This window comes from Solea solea, chromosome 2 (assembly GCF_958295425.1).
Source record: "Solea solea chromosome 2, fSolSol10.1, whole genome shotgun sequence".
Classification (NCBI taxonomy): Eukaryota; Metazoa; Chordata; class Actinopteri; order Pleuronectiformes; family Soleidae; genus Solea; species Solea solea.
Genome location: NC_081135.1, coordinates 9,755,056 through 9,780,042, shown reverse-complemented (window position 1 = coordinate 9,780,042; position 24,987 = coordinate 9,755,056). Strand labels below are relative to the sequence as shown.

Here is a 24,987-nt window from a genome sequence, read left to right as displayed (position 1 = left end):
TTTGAATGAACTTAATCTTGTCCCTTAGCGTGTGTGCAGCAGCGGCAGCAGCGTCGGTGTCCTCCAGCATGTCCGGCTTGTGCTAGAGTTTCAAAACTCCCTTTAATCCAAGTCGAGTGACCCACTGAGGACACCAAAGGTCGTTCGGTTTCTGTGTAGCACTGTAGTTAATCTCCTGCTATAATGGGGGGGCAGGCTCTCTGAAAGGGGGTGCAGTGGGTGAGTACAGTACGACTGCTGGCGGGGTTGTTCTGTGCCGGACCCGAAATAGACTAGTGAAGTTGGCAGTCAAAGTGAAGGAGAACTGTGGGAAGACGGAAAGGACAAGACATGGGCTAAGGAGGGTAACGTGTCGAGGAGGTTCCCCTGTTTTTCGTAGTGGCGTCTCCATGGAAGCCTCTCCTTGAGGACGTTCTTTTTTGGGGGGGAAAAGAGGAAAGACAAGAGCCATGTTGCGGAAGGAGCTGCTCGAGGCACGGAAAGCTTTGAGGAGTTGTCAGGAAGGCGTGAGTGGGCCGAAAAGCAAGAAGCAGAGAGGTGAGTGGGAGCTGGTGTCAGTGCAAAACAGGATAATTATAAAATGATTTGTTGTGGATCAATATAGCGGTGTGAAGTAAGACAAGGATCGTACTGTATTAAGAAAATTAGATAACGCAGAGGACTCTTTTGTCGCTTAATTGGATTCTCTCTTTCTCTCACACACATGTAGGATAGTGCAGATGGCAGCAGTTGCCATAGATACTCAAATTGTTTGTCCATGAATTGAAATGTATCTCCTTTTTAAATGTAATAATGAGTCTCTATAATGAAATTTTCTGAAAGTGTGGCTGCGTGAGCAGTGCTGACATTTCCACTGACCTGCCAGGGAGCTAGGCCTCCTCTGATAACATGGCTGCCAGCTGGGACAGACAAATAAACACAAGGAAAGGCTCACCTGATTAAAATCCATGCATGCTATGACATCTTAAGAATATGTTTCCCGATTGATCTTATTGTCAGACATTTGTTTTGTCTGGAAACTGAAGTTTGCAAATCCCACACCAAATTCTGTAGAGAAAATTGGCGATTTTTGACATCACAGGACACAGGAGTTGTCGATCCACTGCTGCCTCCACCAGTAAGTGTTTGAGGTCCTTTGTTCAGGTTTAGCTAAGTGGCAGAAAATTGCCAAATGATTCAGCGGGAGACGGCAGCTTCTGTGTCCTTGTGAGCTACAATAGCTGATTTTCTTGCATGGAGTTTGGTGCAGGAGAGTGAACAAACCTCGGTTTCTTGTCAGAGTTCTTGATTTTTCACTCTGTCCCTGTGAAAGCCATATTATCAGTGACTTGGCATGTGCAGCAGCATTTATGTCAGTGTCGATAATATGCCAATATCTTATACTACCACACAAAAGGCCACGCCGCCCTCCAAATTCAGAAAACAATCTCACAACTAGTAACCATGGACATACAGGATGTTTCTTAAACCTTCAGTTATAAACAGAATGTGTAAACAACCTAAAAACCCACTGTATGAAGTGTATCTTTGCATTCTTGGGGGGTTACTGTGTTGCAGTTGAATCATAAATCGATTCTGTTAAAGGCTACAGACATCATGTCACGCCTGCTCTCGCCATGTCTTATCGTCCCAGACTCTGGATTAGAGATACTGTGCTGTTGCTTGGTGATTTCAAGTGGATTAAAAAGGCACGGTACAATTAATTAGGTTCTCTGTTCTCAAATGGCAGCTGAGGCAATAGTTTTGGGGTATAGCCGACGCTGTTTACCCGCTGTTTGGTCTGGCAGAGGATGTGTTTGTGTTCCATCCCATTGGTATGCAGTCATTCACATGAACCCACAGGGATTTGGTCAGGATTAGGTGGTAGGATCATGTTGCAGTGTGACTGTCAACACTGGCTGCTGTCATGTGGGGATCCACAAAACCGCCTCACCATCTAAGTCACACTGACATTCCCCCTCTCACACAAGGATTTGTAGTGGCAAATAAACTGTACTTTTGTTCTTTCCACCACAGTGAAGCTTTGCTGATATACGTCAATTACTGTCTTTTATGTGTTAAACGTTTTATGTTTTATTGTCCTCTGCATATTTTAAAACGAGACCGAGCAGCACGTTGGTACACCGCGTGTGTTTTTTTTCTTAAAGTGCTTTATAAATAAAAGTGGATTGTAAAATGTTCTACAAAGGCAGGGATGAGAAATCCAAATGTATTAGTGGTTGTTCTCCTCATTTTAGTGCAATTTAAAGCAAAATATGTCAAACAATATTAGCTGGAACTGGTTGATAGTGTCGGTACTGAAAGTCATTGTGTATTTGTACCCACTCGTCGTGCAATTTTTAGGAACATGGCATGTTGGTTGGTTGTAATGAGTGATTATTTGAAGTTACTATTGTCTTCCTATCATTTTGTCATTCTCTTCTGACCTCTGGTAATTTTTCTCCCAGAGAACTAAATACTATTACGTACTATACTTACTATTTTTTGACTGTTATTGCAAATAATGATCCACAATTGTAGGAGTGATCATTTTTGCGTCTTTATATTGCATTAAAAAGCAGTTGCATATAGGTGTACCTTTTATAAAGTGGCTGTTTTCTCGTTTATTCCCATTGGATTATGGCATGAACTTGTGTATCCATTCACTGTGCTCAAAAAGAAGGTTAATGAAATTGTCCAGTGCATTAAACACGTGATGCTTTGTCAAGTAAATCATCATTACACCTTTTAACAAGAGCTCAGAGGCATGGACATACTGTATATCTCCCATTCTGGCTTCCCTCCACTGGCTTCCAGTACGTTACATAATCCATTTGAAGTTGTTATTGTTTGTAAGTGTCTTAATGGCCTCACTCCACTTTACCTCTCTGATTTACCTCAGCTGTATGCTCGTTTGCGGTCACTTGGTTGTCCCAGGAACTGAAGGAGGTAGCAGCTCCTTCTTCATTAGCCAGGCCTTATCTTTTCTCAGTTTGAGTTGTGCTGTGTGTGTCCTATGTTCGTAGGTGCTGATTGGCCAAAGAGGAGACCTGTGTATCTGTGCTCTTCCTTTACTAGTACCCCGATGTCTGTCACAGTAAATTGAAATTGAATTGTGAGAACTGAATGTGAAAATATATAGAATTTTTCCAATGAAGTGAATAAAAATTCAAATGATGATTTTTTAATGCAATTATTCAAGTTTAGCAATTTAAATTCAAATATAAATGATTCAAATTCAGTCTCTGGTGGCACATACAGTATTTCAGCTCATACCAGACCGTAACACATCACAATGACTCTGACGCCGTTAAATTAGGGTAACAAATCCTGCATAGTTCTGCTTTAAACATGAGGTAGATGTGCAATAGCTCGAGGAAATCACTGTAAATTATGTACATGATGTTCTTACACCGTGTGACTGTGGTGTCCGTGCTTTTACACAAAGAGCTGAAATATGCAGTGTAAAAGAGTCTGATTAGTGTGTGATGCAACAATAGCAGGATCCATTTCTCCTCTGTGGGCAGAGATTATTCCAGGCGTGCTGCTGATAAAGCTGTTGCTACGCCTGGAAGGCATCCATCACGGCTGCTCCACAGAATGCAGCCTCTGTCACTAAATCAATCTGCTTCCGCGAAGTCCGCTCCTCGCTTTCTTGTCGTTTTAAGCTAATTAAACAACATCATAATCCAAATTGCACCAGTCCAACGTTTTTGTAAGAGCCATTTCTTGTCTATGATTTCTCCATCTGTCTTGAAATTTGACGTCAAAGCCAAATTTAGTTTCTGTCACTGAAGATGTGTCTAGTCAACAATGGACTGTGGCCTCTTAGACTCATTTGATGCCCTCCAGCAAACCAGACCCAGAGTAAGATGAACGACCAACGGTATTGAATTATCTTTCCTTAATGGCTGATATACTGTGATATCTGGTTGAAGCTGAGTCGCTGTGGCTTTTAGAAAGCAGATAAAAACACCACCTTATAAAAGAGCTTTTTCCAGGCAACATGAAATGACGCCGTGCCACCGTATCTGGCCTCCTATTGGACGGAAGTCACGGAATCTTGCGTTGTGATGGGCTTATTGATCCACAGACGTTTGAAATGACTTGGGGGGTGTATCCCGTATCACGCATAAAGCGCCGGTATCGATTCCCTGCACTTTCTGCTGTGCCGAATGCCCCACAGCAGTGATGGATGGAGGAACAGTGCGAGGTGGGCGAAGGGTGAAGAGAGGGTGGTTAGTTAAAATAACAACAGCAAAACTGCAATCCACTGCAAACCCAGGGTTAGGCGAGAGTGGGGAGCTTTTAACATTTGAATCCACTCGAGGAAGCATATCGGCGAGGATTGTCTTGTCTCTTCACAGCTGGCTGATAATCATCAGCCTTAACGTCCTGAATCAAAATCAACATTCACCTTCTGAAACTAAACCTCCCTCATTGATTCTGTGTTTACAAGGTCATAAACGGCAAAATGCTTCACTTAGCAACACTAAAAAGCACTTTGCCCATTCAGTGAGGCAAGTTACGCGAACGAGGATTCTGGGTTATTAGCAAGACCAGAGAGTGAAATCTGGGTCTGTCCGTGATTATTTTTAGATCAGTTTGACGGAGGAGGTGTGAGGAGCGATGATGTGTCTGAAAGAACAATTAACGTGTGTGAGAGTGAGCGTCAGGTTTGAAGGAGGAGGCCAAAAGTGGAAGGCAGTTACTATGTCCACTTGTCAAAATCGACAATAAAGACTCTTGAATCATGAAGGCTTTTGCCCAAAAAGAAAAAAAAAATCTATTTATCTACTGTAGAGTTGAACAATATGGTCAAAAAATCATTTCATAATTATTTTTAACCAATAGTTAAACTGCGCTATGATCCACAATTGACAGGACCGATCATTGTTGCGTCTTAACTGGCATCTCCATGTTAAAAAATAGTGTATTTTTAGCAATTTAAAATGAAGAAAAACTAAAAGGTTTTTTTCGACTGTAGTTGATACATAAACAACAGATTTTGCATGTTCAATTTGAACAGTATAAAACACATTTTGCCAATGTCCACAAACGGGCCAAAAGCGTTAAAAAGTGTCGTCTGCGATACGCTCAGTGTTAAAGGGTTTTGCAGCCCTAATGAGCAGCTTTGGCAGAAGAACTTCCCGGTAAACCAGGAACATTCAGCAGCTAAAGCCTGATTTTCTTGTTGTTTGTGGTGCAGCTTCACGTGTGATGTGTACTGTAGATCAGCAGTGTTGAATGAGCAAAGGTTTTTGTCCAAATCAAAACAAATCGATTCATCTAGGCTTGGCTTTAAAAACTAGTTAAACTCAATTTGAACCATCCAATATGGATTTTTTGGCTTCCTCGTCTCATAAAATCTTCCCACGTGGGAGAACAGTGAGCCTGAATCCACAGCAGAAGTCAGAACAGCGCTTGAAACGCCTAGGTGAGGCTCAGAATGCAGGCAAATCAACATTTTTCTGGAATCAGATCCTTTCAGGCAGACTTTCCTCATGGTTGATTGCATGGGTTGCTTTGTGACGTAGGTGTTGCTCCCTGAAAAATCTCCATTACCAACCGTATGATGTGTGTGCCCATGTTTGTGGCGAGTGTTTTTAACTGCCGTCGATGTTTGTTTGACGCTTTCGTCACGTTGGAGTGACACAAAAAAATCTGTAAATGTAAATGACTGTATCGTACTGATATTATCTTATACTGAAAGCTGTGATATTGGTATCCTTAGTGGTGCATTGTGCAGCTTGAATCCATGTGTCGGCGCTCTGTTGCTCTTGGCTGTGGGGTAACCTTGTTGTCCATCCAATGAATGAATCGATCACAGATTAAAATTTAACATAGACATTATTGTCTCTGGTGCAACATGAATCCAGATGCTACAGAGAATCTGGAGTAACCAACAAGTCCGTTTTTCGTAATGCAAATAAATATCTCTTCTTTCCAAATGCTTTAAAAAAAGAAATCCTGTGCAATCAGAGTGAGGCGTACAATCTTCTTTATACAGTAACTCCCCTTGTTCTTTATTTATTTATTTAATCATTTTCTCATCATTCTTATTTATTTCGCTTTCTCTGTTATGTCACACTTCGATGTTTTGCTTTATATGTTTATTATTAATAATACTAATCTTTATTGTTAAATAATTAAAAAGACATACAGTATATACAGTATATATATTGTATTCCAAATAAACACCCACAGAGATCAATAATAACAAACATAGTTACATGATTGATGACTTTTTATGAGAGGATGGACGGGATGAGACATCGTTCTTTATGCTTCTTTATTTAATTTTTATACTTAAGCACATCTAGCCTTCAGTTCATGGTCTTCAAAGCCCTTGTATACGGTCTTCTGATTGATACTGTTTTATGGTCTCAGGGTTGTGTATAATGTACATTGACCCTATCAATGTCCACTGCTGGCAGATATGGAATATACTGAAGATAAATAATTGATTAGTTACAGGTTTTTGCCAAAGGCTGCTATTTTGTGTAGAGAGGGAAACAGTGAGTGAGGATGGAGTTAGTATTCAGGAGGACTGCACTTTAATATCAGACGGAGTTCACCCTCTCACCCTTTCATATTGAGCCATTTTGACCCTTCTTCGTTCCTGTGTATTTTACCCCCTCGCCCTCCTCCCTCCACCATGCCTCCGTCTCGCTCTCGCCTCCACACTCTCTCTGATTTCGTTTTTTCCGCCACTCTTTTGTCACTCTCATCTTTCATTACAGCAGCTCAGTAAACAGGGTGGAGGGGGGTTGAAGCCATTGTTTTCTCCCATCCTCTTTATTCTCTACTCTCATCCCTTCATCCCAACACACCCCCTCTGCTCTGCTCTGCTCACACCTCCAACCCCCACCTCGTCTTGTTCTGAGTGAGGGACAAACCTCTACGTCACAGAGGGGACGCTGTTCACATCAGCGGATACACACACACAGACACAAAGACACCTGACTCCGCTTTATTTGCATTCTCTCCCTCGCTCTCTCCCTTCCCTCTCTCTCTCTCTCTCTCTCTGTCTTCTCCCTCTCTCCCTGCCTTGTAGCCGAACTGGAATACAAACACACCCACGCAGGGGAAAAAAGGCAGCCGAATCTTTATTTTGTCTTAATTTCATCTCTCCTGCTTGGCTCCTGCCACACCCTGGTCTGCTTTTCTTTTCTGGTTGAGAGGATATGGTTGTTGTTATTATTGTGAGCTCATGCCACAGGTAATCTCACACGTTTGACAGGAAGTGCCTCTGCCTTGAAGATGAAGAAAATCTGGTCCAAGAAGAGATTTCAGGTGAGGGCGAAAGAAAATCCTCCATTTGACATTGGTGTTACTCTTCTCAATCTAATAAGCAGGGAATATCACAGCCTGTGTTTTTTATTATTATTATTTAATCCATCCCTTAAAGATTTTGGTTTCCATTCACGTATATGAATACTGTTTTGTTGCCAGTGAATATTTTCATCAAAAATAGTTTGTTCGTCAAGTTTTCAGTTTCCTTTTTTTGGGGGGTTGTTGAATATCATGCCACACCCTTTACCTGATGCAAATGACTATATTTTTCATCCATCAGCATAAAAATTAATCATCTTAGAGCGGATACTGATACTATACTCTTGCATGCAGTTCAGCTAGAACATGTTAATGGAGCAAAAGCATGGATGAATGTCTTTGTTTCAATATTTTTGACAGATTAAGGGACAGAAACCTAACAAAGGATGTAGTCTCCGGTTGCCAGATCGAGGGATGTACTGTGTTTTAGTACAGTATAAGACATTTCTAAAGATTAGAACTAAAAAGACGGCTTTTTGCGCCTTTTTGCGAAAGGTCCACATTTCTGCCGTGCTGCCTCTTTATCACCGTTCACATTCTGGGTAGTGAAATATGCATCGTGCCCCGGTAGCCGTGCTGTTTTTTTTGTCATTTAATAAGTGATTCATAGAGCAGGTTTTATGTGAGGAAAGTGTGTCAGTAGGCTACACATGGACACATGCGAATCAGGGGCATGGAGCCACAGAGCAGAGCACGGGAGAAAAGCTGATTTCCACTCTGTGATGTTTCAATATCAAACACCTGAGATATTTTTCTCCTGCCTCCAGCAGCAGATTTGATAGACTCATGACTGCTATGGGGTTTGGATTCGCACCAAACGGAGTTCAGATTTCTAGAAGTATTTGTCCAATGGGTTATTTGCGTGGCTCGGTTTTTTGCCCCCGAGGCTGTGACAACAGAGATGACGACAAACACCGACGGAGTGTGTCAAACAAGAGTCACCACCAGGCAACAGCAGTTAATCACTGTGCCGGAGTGCGTGACGCCGCGAAGGCACAGAGAGAGAGAAAGAGAAGAACGAGTGTGATGAAAAAATGAAATGACTCATTTGGAGTTTTTTTTTTTTTCACTTTGACATTCCCCGCAAAGCACTGAGTCACTCTGAGGTGCTGATTGACAGACTGAACAAAACACTGTTTCATTATTAACAGCGATCATAACAGATGGTCAGTGGAGTTTGACTCATCGGTGTTAAAAATCCATCCCTGTTGTGGATTTTGGTGGTCAAATATTCAATATTATTAGCTGTCGATTTCAAATTGAACATGGTTGACATTTATCAACTCTGCTTTTTATGTTTTTTTTTCACATTTGTATTGGTGTGTGTACAAGAATAACAAAGAAACTTACACACATCAGGACACATTGATGTCGACATTAAATGTTTGTATACACCTTTAGAATTAGATTTGCATATTTTTAGTAACAAACATCGATAAACAAAAAATCTAATCAAATAAACAATAGGCCTACAATGAAAAAAGTCTTTGGACTTGTAATATTAGTGAGGATAATTAAAAAAAAAAACAGCATAAACTTTCATTTTGACACATTTCTGGGCAGGATACAAGGAGACAGGACTTATTTTTAATTTTTTTTTCATGAACTTTACCCTTGAGTGGAGAATCCTGAGCAAAACTGTTCCCAAGAATCTGTGAGCGTTTGTCATGATGACATTGCACAGAGTGATAGCTCAGGGTTTTTTGTTTTTTTTTTAAGTGTGCTTGAATGAAGTCAGATTATCACAACTGATTTTGCCAAGTGAGCTGGACACTCACTCTCAGCCATGTTATCAGTTAAACAAATGTCCTGTCACTGTAAAGGGGCTCGAGATATCTTTTACTCTGTCCCGTTGTGTTTTGCTGTTGAATAACACGTCGCACTCTTGTGTCTTGTTTCAGAGAACTGGACATTCCACACGGACATTTGGCAGATTCACCCATGGTGTGTTGTCAGTATGAGCTTTATTCTGTTTTTTCTTATCAGTTAAAAAAAATCAGACAACAGCAGCTTTTTTTCTTCTTTTGTTTTGTTGTTTTCTTTTTTTTTTTGCTTTCAAAAACATGTGTTCCACTTTGATTTATTCCTCTAATAACTCTCTTATACGTGAATGTTGCCACTGTAGGACATCGATATTGCTTCCAGTGAATTTATGTTGTTTTACTGCTTGACTGCTCATAACAAGAGTGGGTTTTATTATTGTACATCCACCCACATCAAGCAATATTTTTGTAATCACTCTGTTGCCTTGCTGCATAAAATCCTTGAGTGAATAACGTCTGGCTTCAGTGATTTATAATACGAATCCATATGTGAGGCATCCTCACTCAGATCTGACTCCAAATTACATTTAGATTCTGATTCAGGCTGTATTTTTTTCCCAAATAATTACACTGCATAATCAATTTCCCTCGCCTGGTGTGCAAGTCATTTATACTGGGTGGATCTACACACACACACAAATATACACGCAGCTGGTGATGTAATGAGGTAATCGTGATTGTTCCACTGGCGTTTTCATCTAATCAGGATCTGACTCAATGTAAGTCACGATGAGGTGCAACCTGTTTTGTGGTTGTGGAGCCCTCTAACCCGTGAACACGTCTGTGTCAGCCTCGCAGCAGTTTGGCTGGTGATATTTAGACTCGTAATGGGTACGAAGAGGATTGGTCGTGTGGGTGAGAGAGATGCTGGTTTCCATAGTAACGGTGCTCTCCCGTCTGCCCTCTCTTGCTGCCACTACGGAAGCGAAGTTTTCCGCTCCTGCCGAAAGCAAAGCTATGGTAAAACCTGCCTGTCTCGATTAATCTTCTGCCTGCTTTCTTTTTTTTTTTCCATTTCCATTCTCATCCCTCTGTCCCTGACATCATTCGTTCACCCTGCTGATGTAATGTGGCCTTGTTTATTCTTTCCCTGTCTTTGCGTTGTTCTTGATATTTCATTTCAGCTTCTTTGAGATGCCACATGATATTTTATCGGTCTGCTGCCTCGTCCTGTCTGAGAACCATTACGCTTTGTGTTTTTCTCTGACCTATAATATTTCAATTTCACTGCTACACAGACACATGAGGCCATGTCCCATTGGTCTCATTTACAGTATGCTATTTTCTTAAAAACTTGTTTTTATTGGCGAAAAATGAATACACGAGCCATACGTCTCTTTGTGTATGGTTAATCACTTTATACTAAAGATTGAAAGCCCATTTTAAACAATTAACATATTATAAAATTGAATTTAAGAGAATTTGATGCCCCCTTTTTGAGGACACTTCATTTTCACTAAACACCGTGTTCAGAAAATGCACAAAAACTGACTGTAAAGGTCCAGTGTGTGACATTTTATGTGTATAATTGCTTTAAAATGATAGTCACTTCTTTCTTGTAGTCTTAAAATAAACCTGCTGTAGACATGTTTCCACAGCAGCTAGCAAGCTAACTTTGATCAAGGAAGAACAGCATTGTTTTTGGTATGTGGTTCCCTGATGCATTTGGGAGTTTTTAAAAATCTTCAAAAGCCTTCTCATCATTTGATAGTAGTAAACCTTTCCCAGTCATCAAATAACCCACTTATTCAGGCTTTAATAGGGTTTTGACAAGTTTAATCAACATTCACTCCCAGGTTAGGCTAATTCCAGCCTAATATTCAGGGCAACGCTAACATGGACGTTCATTTTTCGGCAGCTAACGTAGCGGTTAGCCACTAGTTTGTGTTTTAGTGAACCTTATTTTTTACAACTTCAGACAGTGCTCAGTGGGTTTTTATTTATTTATTTATTTATTTATTTATTTATTTATTTATTTATTTATTTATTTATTTATTTATTTATTTATGTATTTCATCTTACTCTATTTTATCAGTGGCTTAAAACTGTTAACATTGAGCGTGAGTTACAAAATCCTAACGACAGTTACATTGAGCTCTGGTGGGTTTCTGTTGTTTTCCTCTAACTTCTTCAAAACTTAAGTTTCGGAACTTTAATTTAGTTGATAAATATAATATAGTGTACCATTTTAGCTTGGCTAAAACATTCAGATTTGATGCAAATATAGTTGAATATCAATGCTATATGTGAACGAGGTAATAGTCTGGTTTTAGTGGGTTCCCCCGGATTCAAATGTCCTAGATATACTGTACTGTACTTGCTACAATTGACAAGTTTGGAAGAAGCTTGATTCATATACACTGTACTTTTAAAATGTTCTCTTCAAATTGAAATCATGGTTTTAGAAAGTGAAATTAGTCATGTTATAGATTTATTTATTTAGCAAGGTAAAAAAAAAAAAAAAGGTGCAGTGAATCTCTTCTCACCCTGCTGTTTTGTTGCCAAAGCAAATGGATTCAGACCAGAGCACAGATCATTTTCTTCATACCCTTCTCCTCCATGTTTCTTTTTCTGAGCCACAGCTGGCTTCATGTCACGCTCGAAGCATCAGTTCATTTATTTTCCTCGCTGGGCTCCGCACAGCTCTTTTCAAGGGCCCATCAAGCTGTGTGCCGCTAAGCAAATGTGAAATGTCATTTTCAGCGAGCCTCAGTTGTTTCTGTTATTTTCAGGCTACCTCTTCTCCTCCTCCTATCACCTGAATGTTTCTTTTTTTTTTTAGCTGCCCTTGAATTTCCTCCTTCCGTCTGTCGTGACTCGTCTGTGTGTTTGTTTCAGACTCTGAGGCGACAGAGGATGAGACCACAGAACCCCAGATGGAAACCAAGGAAGGGGCCGGGAGGCACCAAGACAAGGCTGGACGGAGAGGACCTTCAGGTACTTCGCCTAAAATAGCGTTCATATTTACTGCTGTCGTACAATTGACAATAACAACATGTATATATTTCTATTGCTGCAAAGAAGAAATGCCTGCAGAAAATGATACAGTAAAAAAATTTAACCAAAGCATCATTGCTGCCTAAAACACCCTTCTGCAAAATAAAAATGCACTGCAGATTGATTTATTAAATGTTTATTATCAGCGTGGGCCAAGACGTGTGTGCTGGATGAAACCAGATACAGCAGAATACATAAATCCCTCGCGGTGTGATGCAACAGTGTGACACACTGCCCTAGTTTCCAGCAGGGAACCTGTCTCAGGTCTGGAGCTCGCTGTGATTCTCCACAGGGGAACCAACAGACTAGAGCCAATGACACACTTATTATTTTAATTTATCTGTTTATTGAGTTTATTAAATTAGGACAGCGCACATTAATCAGCAAATAAGCAGGAAGCATTGATGTAAATATGCCAGAATAAGCACAGTTGCCTGTGGCCAAGTGGAAGGGAATTGGGCTTGTAACTGCAGGGCTACTGGTTCAAAACTTGGGACCTTTGGACTTATTTTAACTGTAAAAGGACCAGAAAATGTGGGTGTTTTTGCCCATCTTTCCAGAATAGCTTTCAATATCTGGCAGTTATTTACAATTCACTGCCTGTGTATTGACTATTTTTATTTAGAGAAAACACTGTAGTTGTACATGAACACCAGATTTTGCATGTTAAATTTAAAATCTGAACAGTATAGCACATATTCAAAATAACATTTGTCTCAATCTCCAAAAAAACTCTCTCCTCTCTGGTGACAAAGACACTGATTCTTTGTCTTCTTGCAACAGCACGAGTTAAATTACCATAATATCTACATGCTGGCTTTGACGTGCAATTTCTCAGCTTTCAGAAACCGCTGGAATTTAATTATACCGGTGGAAATTAATTATAATTTAATTCGCTCAAACTGTCGCGTAATTGCGGTAATGCAAAGTGCGCTTCTGCGATACGCTTGGTGTCAAAGGGTTAAATTTACATTTACCAATTTTCTAAAGTGATGTCAGTGCTCTCATGTGGTCACAAAGACACCCTTCTCCTCGACCACAAAGACATTCTAGATTCTTCCTTTACCTGTACTCAGGGTTTGTACTTCCTCACGTTCCTCACAAAACGTTCCTCTCTCGTGAGAAAAACACTCTGCTTCCTTCAGCTGTGGATAAAAACTAGAATACCTGGTTAAACATTCCAGGTTAATGCGTGGTTCAGTTTGTTGAAATCATTTTTCAATTTGGTTCTGATTTATTTCGGCTTCACGGGCAACTGATATCGTTTGTTGCTGAGCCTGTCGTTTTTATATCCTCGTCTCCATCGCCTTCTCAAGGTTTCTGTCGTTAACAGAAGATGCTGACTGCTGGCTCTTTTCGCTGCCAAAGCATTCCTGACTCTGTTGCTTATCTCGAAAATGTCAATCATTTGCTGATTTGTGGCTGGTGGGGGGAGGGGGAGGGGCGGGCGGTTGTCTTTAAGTGGTGCATATGTTCCACAACGTAGCTCTTGCACTTCGTGTTTCATTTCCTGTTCTCAAGCGATCAATAAGACTCCATATTCAGCTCACCCTTTTCAACAATGTTACTGATGTTATATCAGTCGCTCTCTATCAGCTCACAATCCATGCTCTTTGCGTTGTTGCATGATATTCGCACTGCATTTATTAAAACAAAATGAAATCCTTGATTAACCTTAATTAGAAAGGAAGGAAATGTGTAAATATTGTTTATTTTATGTTGAATAAATACACTGTTTTTAAGGATTAACTTAATTTGGCTATGATAAAGTAAATTAAGGAGCAAGGAACTGTTGATCTGTTGGTTTTTCCAAAGATCCAAACATCCATTTATCACCAACGATATAAAAAACAAACATTTTAGCTTCTTTAAAGAAACAGTTAAATTATTAGGTGCTTCAGAGAATTAAAACAATCACTAGAAATAACAAGTAGCTCAGTGAATAGTCACTGAAAAAGTACATTTGAATAAGATTTGATTGATTTTTTTAAAAAAAGGAAAATTACATTACATTCAATTAAATGTTATATGTAGGCTATTTGTGATGTCCAGGGTGCGCCGTGTATTTCACCCTATGTCAGCTGCCCCACAACCCTCATGTAGAGGGGTAGAAGATGACTGAATGAATGAATGTATTTGTACCTTGTGCTGAGGATGTATGGCTTCCAGGTTTAGTACTTGTCTACTAGTCAAGGAGTACTTGACTAGTAGAGGAATTTATGAGACTGATTTTCAAAGATGAGTCATCAGATCACCAAAACTATATCACAAAATGAATGCATTACTTCTTTGAAAGGTTCACATTTGAGTGTTTTTTTTAATGAATAGGAAATCTTAGCATGTTTTATATGAGTAAGCAACATGTTCCTTAGATGTGATGAAATGAAATGAATTTTATTTAACCCCAGTCTGACTCATATTGTACTTTTCTGCTTAATATTTCATTTAATTAATCTTAATTTGTTTGTATCTCTCTGTGTCTCTCTACAGGTGAGGGAGGAGGGCTGATGGATTATAACCCGGACGCTCCAGATCGCAGAGCCACCCTCCCTGGCGCGTATGACCCAGTCGTGGAGCGAGAGCTTCGCACTTTGGGCTCCCGCCCTCCGGGGCCCCACATGGACCCCACTAATCCAGCCAGGCAAGCTCTTGGCGGGGGTCCCGCCGAAGGGGCCCCCCCTGTCCGTCACCTGGGTGTGGAGCCGCTGATCCGGGCATCTCACGCTAACCTGGCACGACCTGTTCAGGGGTCAGAGGAAAGTGTTTCTGTAGGCAGTGACTACTATGGGAGCATGTTCAGCCTCTACAGAGGGAGAACATTTTCTATGCCATTATAGCACATGGCTTTTCTTTTCTTTCTTTAAGGAGTTCACAAAACAAAAAAGACTGGCCACAAACCCCAAACACACAAGATATATTATCTCTCTCCATAGACCCTATGTGCAATCATTTTTTTTTCTTATGTTATAAATCAATTTTTCAATTTTTTAATCATCATTTCTTATATTCAAGCTTTTTTCAAACAGTATTGACGTCACACCTTCCTTTGACTCGGTGTAGTTTGATTTCAGTCTAACAATTTTTTATGAAATATGGAGCAGTGTGCAGATATGTGTGTTACTAAGCACTTCCTTCTGAAAAGACTGCAAATACTTTTTTACCCACTGCATGGGGTAAACCACCCACCCCCCCACCCCCCAGCAGCCTCTGACTTCTGGATTAACACCATACCTTTATAGGTTTGCTGTGACATGCATGGTTTGCATCCAAGCTAATATTAGCATGAACGTTCTCATACAAGCTGAAGATCATGTGATCCACAGGTTCTTTTTTAGGGCATGATGTTTTTGTATTTGAATTTAAAACATGGGCAGGTCGTGTTATGAATCTGTGCCATCTGTGTTTGTTCCTCTTTGCCACAGTTTGACCAGATTTGCTGTTATTTTCTATTACCGACTCAGTCGTTTTGATTTCACACCGTCCAGTGTCTCTGAAATCGAGGCGTTAAAGAGCACAGATAAAACACAAGAACTCACTGAAACCATAACAAGACAAAACGACACAAAATGGACGTCCATGTGCTTGTCTTTCACTCTTCCAACAACTACGGCATCTGCACCAGAGCTCTATCTTAATGCCTATATTTCCCTTTAATCCCCAACCCTCTAGGACTCAAACAGTTGTCCAATCGCAGGAGCTCTCCTCTCGTGTCCCCCTGTCTTGTCCCACCACTCACAAAAACAGCATCGGTACCCCAAACCGAGACCTGGACAAACCCAAGCCTTCAGATCCCTGGTCCTCTAAAACTGACCAATCATCTAGTGTTGCTATGAATCCCAAACTGGCTCGTGCAGGGCCCAGGATCTCTGACAAGGTTCGTGCTTATGAGGATGTGACAGAAGGAACAGGTGCCGTTTCAGGCTTTGGACGGGCAAGGTCCTTTGATTTGGGTGACAGCGTGAAGAAGACCGGAGGCCCAGATAAAGGAGACAAGCAAATCCTTCAGGGCTCGGCCCAGAAGCGAGCAGCATTCAAGCAACGGGCTTCGTCTTTGGAAGACAAGATGAGCTACTCCCAGAAGGTCCAGAGCTACCAGAACAAATTCACAGAAGAGCTCCAGAGGATCAAGAAGCTTGTGGGCAAGCCGAGTTTGAAGAAGGCATACTCTACAGAACAGCTGTCACAGAAAGAGAGGCCGCCTGTGGGGAAACTAGAGCCCATTCCTCCTCAAGTGGTGAAAAAGTTGGAGGCAAGGGAGCGAGCCATAGAGGAAGGAAAAGTTGTAGAGAGGGAAGGAGGCGGCAGAGAGAAGATTCCTCCCCAGACCAAAGACATCGATCTGGGGAATCGAAGAAAAGACCCTGAAAAGGATAATGTGACGCTGCCAGATTTACAGGGGAAGCCAGTGAACAGCTCATCAGAAGGACATAGTGGGAAAGACACTGTTACCATGGATACAGCACCAGTTCACCAGTTACCAGGGCAACCATTGCCAACAGTCACAAGGAAAAGCCTCACCAGGTTTGAAGATCTTTACTATTAAAAATTCAACATTTTTTTAATCTTTATTTTGTGTCACTAACTTAAAAAATATGATGATAGAAAATTGATTTGAAGATTCTTTCGCATGACTTTATATATATTATTTATTGATTCCATGCTTGTTGTCAGTGTTACATAACAGGTCTCTTGTCTTTTTTGCACACAGAGAAAAACTACAAAGCTTCACAGCAGCTGACAAAGACACACTTGTTGCCAAATCCTCGTCCTCCAGCAGGGACCTGGGGATGGATTTAAAGAGAGACACCAAGCTGGACAGCAACAGAGCAGGCCGCAGGTCACCCAGCCCAAACGAGATGACAGGCTCCCAGTTTCCACCCAAGCCCCCTCGACTCAGTCCATCGCCCAGCCCGGGTGTCAGCCCCCTCCTAAAGAGGAGGAAGGCAGATGTGGGGAGGACGTCCCCTGCATTGAAAGTGAACATCCCCACGATCCTGTTGGAGGACGAGCCCATGGAGATGGAGTGTGCTGCAGACAGGAGCAAGAGGAAAGAAGGCAGAGTTCGTAAGAGCAAAAGAAGTTCTGCTCAACCCCGCTCTCCAGAGGAAGGTAGGACGTAGTGATAATCTGAGAAATTAAAACAGGCTCTTTGGTTGAAATTTGTCTGAAATCTGGATGAAAACTCTGGATTATTTTACATCACAGTTTATATGAGTTACTTTTGTTGTGTTTTACCTATAAGTGACACCGATTTCCCAAGGGATGCAGCACTATATGGACTTTGATGCAAGAGAGTGAGGGGTTCACAAACTTCCATTTCCTGCTGGGAAAAAAAAGCTGTCTAACAGCAATTTAACGCTGCTAACATAAAGCCTCAGATGTTGTTAGACGAAAGTAGATGTAGATTTAATTGGACAAGCCTTTTGTTCAGTGGCTAAAATGAAGGCTAACCATGTTATCAGTGAGATAGTGTTGTGTGGCTCCCGGGCTGTTACACAGATAAAGCATTGTACACTTCAAAAAACCAAAACTATCCTCCGACTAATGACTTCAGACAGATATGGATCTAACGCATAAGTGTCTGCTGTGTTGAACTTATTAAATACTGCCTTGCATCAGTGTCAGTACACTTTGATAGAGGAATTCATTTCAGGAATTCAAGCTTAAACCCAGAGAACACACACACACACACACTCACTAACAAAAACTTACGCTTGGTTTCCAGGAGCCTCATCCGATGACTCTTACCTGTCGGCTGATGAGGATCTAGCTGAGCCCCCGCGGTTTGAGAGGCCTCTTGCGGCCACAGCAGCAGCCATTGGCTCAGAGGTCAAACTCAAATGTGTCATCACAGGGAACCCAACTCCTACAGGTACAACACAGAGAGAGAGAGACAGAGAAAGTGTGTGTTTGATAAGTATTTGTGACATTTTTTATGGAAAATAAAACATCTAGCGAGGACCTTTCCCAAAGTACATATACACTAAAAGGCTTATTCTTTTTTTTCAAAAAGTGTTATACTCACACAAACCATAGAGTGTAAACAAAAAGTGGACGCAGTCTTAGGGTTTGTAGTATGACAAAAAAAAAGGGGTTTATTGAATAGCTTTTAGTAATACACAGTCTAGGATACAAATACTTATTTTTATTCAATTATGGACCTTCAAAGCCAGAATTTGGTCCATAAATAAAATCTTCAGTATTTTTTAGTGATTTATTTTATTTTCTTCTTTTGCCTTTTCTCTGTTTTTGTATGTTCCCAGGACCATGTTTACTGAAAATGCAGAGCTATATGGAGATAAATCTAATCTGTTCAAATAAAAAAAAAAAAACATGGATAATCCTCAAAACAAAGAGCCTTTCTCCTGAAACATCTCTGAAATGTGGACTGTGCTATATTTGTTCTTTCAGTGGGAGGCTTTTATTGGCTGTTTTTTTTTGTTTTTTGTTTTTTTTTCATCTGTGTGAATGTATCTTCTCTTTTTTTCCTCAGTGACATGGAGGAAGGATAATGCGGAGATACGGAGCGATGCCTTCCATGTGGTGAAGGCTGCGGGTGACGAGCACAGCCTGGCGATAAAGCAGATGAGGCCGAACAATGCCGGGTCGTACTGCGTCACAGCTGTCAGCCCGGCGGGCAGAGCGTCCTGCAGTGCCGCACTCCACGTCCAGTCAGGTGAGACCGGGTCCGGGGGGAGGTGGGGGCAGTTGCTGTGTGAGTTTGTGCTACTGGGTGCAACACAAAGTTAGACAAGTGCAGAAATTGTAACGCTCATGACAGTGATGCTCTACATGCTGGATCACGTCGCTTTAATCTACTGCCAGCCCTCCTCCGCCTGACACGCTGTCTTTACGGCTACAAAGACCTGCTGGAGCTCAGCATCCCAGCCAGGTCTTCTGGCTGTGATAGTTGCCATAGCAACCCATGAAATCTTAAAGGCACTGAGCCCCCCCCCCCCCCCCCGTCTTGGTTGGGATCGAAAAATGCAGCCCTTACCCCGCAAAAGGCCTCGAGGCGCAAAGGCAGCGCTCTGGAATCAGGAGTAAACAAAATCAAAGGTTTCTGTTCTGTAACAAATGAGTCTGCAGTTCATGTGTGTTTATACTTTGTACAGTGTGAGAAACTCATGCCGCTCTCCCTGTGTTGATTCAGCTCATGTAAATGAAAGCTGCGCTTCTTGAGTTTTGTCAACAAATGTGCATTCACTCCGGTACAGTCTCACAGGCAGCTCAGGGGCCCGCGTTGCCATATTAGGCCTGTGTGGAGTCTAAGGAGTATTTTTAGCTGCCGCTCTTGTTCTTTTGGGTACTTGCAGTCTGCTTTGTGTCCCTGTTTGAAATTACTGCTGCAATCACTGGTGTTTTCTTTTGACTCGCTCACTAGACTTCTATCCCACAGGGTTTGGAGCTATATTGGAATATAATCTGAGTCATTTTCAGTTGCTGTAGCGGGGGGAGCAGAGTAGGTTGGCTTCGCTGGGTGAATCATATCACGGGAGACGTAGTTTGAAGGAGATTAACGGGACAGTTTGGGTGTTTTGCAAGTGTGGTCGGATGAGGTATTAATGGATTATCAAAAGCGACTTTGCCGAGCGTGCTGCAGAGTGTGCTGCTGCTGTTTCCATGAAACCAACGGCATGCTCACTCTCACTGAAAACACGGCTGCCGGCAGGGACAGAAGGGAAAAAAACAGATTGCAGCCACATACAGTAACACCTACTGATGTCTATGATATGTAGAGAATGTCTCTGCCACGTTGTCTGTATGTTGTCAGGCTGGGAATTTAAGTTGGTGAACTGCTCACTCTCCTGCACCAATGTCCATTGAGAAAAATCTTGCCTTCTTTAGCCAGTTTGTGGCACATTGGTAAATCCAAATAAAGGATTTCAAACACCAAAGATAACACATTTGAACTACATGACAGCAGCAGCAGTGAATCGACAAATCTCGGGTTTTCGGTGTGGGGAAGAAGTGGTTTACAGACTGTTTCCAGCATTAAAAAAGCCTGTTCTGTGGTGAAGACAAGTGTAGATTTTAGTAGGTGAGTCTTTAATTAAGTGGCTCTGTTCTCCCTTCTGTCCCTGCTGTATGTTATCAGCAGCCATTTCCCAGGCTGGTTCACTTGGGAATGTCATTGTTGATAATGTGTCAGCAGTATTATCCCTTTAACTGTACTATTTTACGTGTTACAGAAAACATTCTGTATACATGAAACTGAAATAATCCAGCTTTCCCAGCTCTTTTCTCAGTATAACTCCATTAAAATCCTCACGGTTCTATAGAATATTGAACGGTTCAGCAGCTCCAAGTGTTGATGTCATGCCGTAAGAGAATTTTGGACGTGACAGTGACGTGAAGCAGAGGAGAGAAAAGAGGATAAGTCTGAAAGGGAAGGTTAGTTGTGTAAGAGTTGGCAGGTTTATGTAAATACGCTCGGGAGTTATTCACCGGTGCACAGGCGCTGCTCAAAGATGTGACACTAGGTAAGTTATTTTGTTATTCTTTTCCTTCAATAACTGCAGTGTAACTACAATTCAACCCTACGGTTACGCACCGAAACTTAATAACTTGATGTAAACTGTGTTTTTGTTTCTAAACGTAACGTTTTATTGCATAGACAACCACATCTGTGAATGTGGACAAGCTTCTCTGTCGTCTGCTGTTCAATTTTACGCTTGAGCAGTTTGTTTTTCATCCTCTTGCTCTACTTTTCAAAGAAGGTCATGTCCCTAACTCTGTCCCAATGATGGATTTCATTCATTTTTGGTCACTTGACACAGTTTATCTGCCCATGCCAGATGTGTGGGTCGCACACAAGCGGCAGGATGTCTCACTTCTCCACCCAGCTGTGAGTTAATTATGACTTTAATGGAAAGTAGCCAGGGGTCTAGACACAAACGTAGCATCTGCTCCGGAATGCCATGGGAATTAAAGGATTAATTCATTATCTGTTAAGCTATGGTCACTTCAGAGAGCTCCCCTCTGCTCTGCTCCGTTTGGGAATGAACACGGCCCACTCGTCTGCAACTGCTCATCTCCAGAAAAGCAAGCAAAGACTGTAAATATCAGAGCAACTGACAGATTGTTCCCGTCTGCAGGTTTAAGCAGCTTCTCCCCAGTGCTGTGTTCAGCATAAGTCAAAGAGATTTTGCACTTAATTACTCAAATTAAAGAGTGTGGAAATCAGAGTTTACCTCTCTGCGAACCTGGCGTTAAGTAAATTAGACGTAGCTGCAGTGCACTTTAGATTTTATTACACTTACATCCAACATGAATCGCATTTTTTTATATATATATCTTTCCAGAGCCGACCAACATGGAGCGTGGAAAACCAACAGTTCCCCTGGAAGTAGGCAGTCTGATTCAGTCAGATGAGGAGTATCTGAGTCCACAGGAGGAGGTGATGGAGGTTGAGGACAAAAGTGTCGTCTTCAGAGAGCCCCCCTCATTTCAGGTAAGAGCGTCTCAGAAGAAGAATCTGGATTATTTTTCCCCCTTGGACCTAAAGCCTGACAAAGAGTCAGATTTTTATTTCTCTTGATAATTTCCCCAGAGACGCACGTTGTTGTTTTGTCATACTGTAGACATTTTCTTTCATTATGTTCCAGTTCTTACTTTTCTTTGGCAATTTTCTTTCCTTGCAGTCACTTTAATCTTTTACATTTGTAAATCTTTGTGGGAGATTTGCTTAAAAAGTGACTCAAATAATTAATAATTCATCAAAGTAGCTGCAGATACGCTGTATTTTTCTTAAATTAAAGCTGCAGTATGTAACTTTTTGTAATTTGTTGCCCTCCTTTGGTCTTTGTGATGGAGAATTATTCATATGCCGTGTCTTTCATTTGAAAACTGGCTCTGTTGAGCGATACTCTCCGACTTGACTGAGGGAGCGTTTGTGTGTATACAGCAGCTTGTTAATTTGACTATTTGCTTTCTTTCTTTTTTGTTGTTTTATTTTTATTCATGTACAATTACTTTGATGTCTTAGATAGAAGACGTTCTACTTGAAAAGTGAAACAAATAATTCAATAAATGACCAAAACAGCTGCAGGTTCTGTGTATTTTCCTCTGATAACCAGTGTATGTTGTTGTTTTTTTATTAAAGGTGGAACCATGTGATCAGGTAATCACTGAGGGTCAAGACCTCATCATCTCAGCGAAGGTCAGAGGGCAGCCCAAACCCATGACTTACTGGTATGACTCCTTTTCTAAGAGCCTCATCACAAATCTTAGGACACACATGAAGCGATCGCGCTCTTTTCACCCCCTTCACCCGCTATCAAAGACCTGAATGTAAACGACCATGACAGCCATTTTCTATTGACCCAGGTTGAGGGATGGAGTCACGGTGAGGACGGCAGGGCGCTTTACCGTGCGAGAGATGAACGACGGCACCAGGGAAATGAGAATCAGCCAGGCTCACAGGACGGACGCCGGGCGCTACGTCTGCAAGATCATCAGCGAGTACGGAAGCAAGCAGGCTGAGTGCAGAGTGGAGGTCGCAGGTGTGTAATGAAGAACGTATCCCTGTGACGATGATTCATGTTGTCGCAAATACCTTGTGACACGGGGACTTTATCTTTGTTTCGATCAGCAGCCACGGTGCACACATCGCTGGGAATCAGCCGGCAGACGAAAGACGTGGCTGCGAGGGCAGGAGAGTCGGCCATGTTTGAGTGTTACATCACTGGACCTCCAGATATGGATGTGGACTGGCTGTCCAATGGGAAACTGATCCAGCCTGCACTCCTGAACTGCAAGATGCATTTTGATGGAAAGAGGTGCGTCCACTAGCCCACGACACACTGTTCCAACAGTCTGCGTCACACAACGACATAGAAGGATGAGCAAACGCAACACTGCCTCACTGACCTGTATTTGCCATCGAAAAAGACCTACATGGCAAAAAGTAGCTCTATAATACATTTGTCAAATATTGATGCAAAAAATGTGTTTTAAGAAAAAAAATCTGCCAATAGAGTGAGCAAATTCTACTTAGAATTATTAAAACTAGCTTCAAAATAAATGTGCCTTGAAAATGTAGGACTTCAAGAATTAGAATTTCAAGAACTCTATTTCGATGTAATAGATTTTTTTCTATTACACCGTTCCATGATAGTGAATTTCAAGTCTGTATTTGACAAATCCTCAGTAGTGAACATACAAACCAGAAGCAGGAGCATTTGGGATTTCATGCTTATTTTAGCTTGTTACTAGTAATTAAAGCTTAAAGTAAGCTATAGTGTCTAATTAAGACAAAGTGAGATATTTTTTCTGAAAATTTGAATATTTTTCTCCAAAAAACAAGAATATATCCCAGAAGCGAGGCTTTTGCATTTTTTTACCTTATCTTGTCACTTGGTCATCAAACATTTTAATTTCTGAATAAAGGTCCAGTGTAATGTCCAAGCACATCAGGGAACAACCAGAAAAGATCTAAATGTTTTTTGTATTTAGTATATAGCACTTTTCTAGTCTTGAGCTGCTTTACACTACATTTTTTTAAGCCATTTACACCCATTCACACTTTAATAAAGCGCATTTATGTGCAATGCATTTCTCTATCAGCCATCAGGAGCAACATGGGGTTAAGTGTCTTGCCCAAGGACACATGTAGACTGGGGAATCAAACCCACAACCTCCGAGTTTTCGTTTACATTGCCAACTTCCCTATCAAATCCTGAAACACGCACTCTAGTTTGTCCTTTTGGGCTGCTGTGGAAACAAGATGGCAGTGTGGTTAAAGCAAGGCTGTTGCCTAAAATACAACAAAAAGACAATAACCAAACTGTTCTTACATTAAAGCAGTTAGACACTCATAAATATTGATTCACACTGGACCTTTGCTGGAACTAAAGAGCCAACCAGTGATCTCCCTTATTAGCGGTCGACACCTGTGCATCATCAGCTGTCCTAATACTGACCGTCTCTGAGCTCCATCCATTGGCTTTTCTGTCAATGAAACCCTTTCATCCATTTCTTCTTTGATGGGGTGCTTTTCAAAGGCTGCTGTGTTGTCGTCTGTCAGGTGCCGCTTGCTGCTGAATTCAGTACACGAGGATGACAGTGGGACGTACACCTGCAAGCTCAGCACTGCCAAAGGTGAAGCACAAACACTATCATCACTGTTGTTTAACATGGAACATGAATTTAAACTCTGCCAAAGAGCTGATATCTGTGTCTTTATCTTTATTAGTTTATCAAGTTAAATTTGTTTGCCCCTTTTTAATGGATTTTGATAAAATACTCACAATAACACAAAGTAATCATGGATTATGACTCAGTTTCTCATACTATATTTCATCCGTTATTTGAAAAGTTTAAACGCTGTAAATGACACATCAGTGACACTCAACCTTGCACTTACAGAGGAGTTGACCTCCAGTGCAAACCTGCGGGTCACTCCTTCCAAGGAGCCTCTGTTCACACGTAAACTGGACATCCTGGAGGTCATCGAGGGCCGCACGGCCCGCTTCGACTGTAAGGTGAGCGGATCGCCTGCTCCCAGAGTCAAATGGATGCATTTTGGTAAGAATCTCATCTTTGTGTCCGATAAACGGGTGCGTGAGGTTTTCTCCATGACTCACAGTTATGTTCGAATGAACAGATGCACAAGTGGAAGAGAGTGAAAATGTTCACATCCTTCAAGAGGGCGGCCGTCACTCACTTGTCATCACCCACGTCAACAGTGACACCGAGGGCTTCTACGCGGCACTTGCTCAAAACGTCCACGGGAAAGCCGAATGTACCGCCGAGCTGTACGTGCTAGAACCCCGGGCTGCCATCACATCTCACATGTAAGATGTTGGAGATCTGTTGTGTCATTTCAAATGTGTAGTTCATGTCTGATGAA

At 41.5% G+C, this 24,987-nt stretch overlaps 1 protein-coding gene across 10 annotated transcripts in view; it reads left to right on the top strand.

Annotated features, from left to right (window-relative positions):
* LOC131442838 (striated muscle preferentially expressed protein kinase-like) overlaps positions 1-24,987 on the top strand; it is a 54,305-nt gene that overhangs the window by 6,924 nt on the left and 22,394 nt on the right. Inside the window, exons 1-16 of one of the 10 annotated variants that reach the window (XM_058612470.1) lie at positions 6,801-7,275; positions 9,216-9,258; positions 10,068-10,097; positions 11,976-12,074; positions 14,625-14,775; positions 15,804-16,655; positions 16,843-17,243; positions 17,860-18,006; positions 18,628-18,810; positions 21,440-21,588; positions 22,240-22,328; positions 22,464-22,639; positions 22,729-22,915; positions 24,163-24,236; positions 24,504-24,662; positions 24,742-24,931. In XM_058612470.1, the coding sequence (XP_058468453.1) occupies positions 7,243-7,275; positions 9,216-9,258; positions 10,068-10,097; positions 11,976-12,074; positions 14,625-14,775; positions 15,804-16,655; positions 16,843-17,243; positions 17,860-18,006; positions 18,628-18,810; positions 21,440-21,588; positions 22,240-22,328; positions 22,464-22,639; positions 22,729-22,915; positions 24,163-24,236; positions 24,504-24,662; positions 24,742-24,931 (2,963 nt within the window). In that variant the 5' untranslated portion in view covers positions 6,801-7,242. Of the gene's footprint in view, positions 1-284; positions 538-6,800; positions 7,276-9,215; positions 9,259-9,927; positions 10,098-11,975; positions 12,075-14,624; positions 14,776-15,803; positions 16,656-16,842; positions 17,244-17,859; positions 18,007-18,627; positions 18,811-21,439; positions 21,589-22,239; positions 22,329-22,463; positions 22,640-22,728; positions 22,916-24,162; positions 24,237-24,503; positions 24,663-24,741; positions 24,932-24,987 lie in introns of those variants that run through there. The other 9 variants (XM_058612462.1, XM_058612464.1, XM_058612463.1 and 6 more) reach the window with 9 other exon arrangements.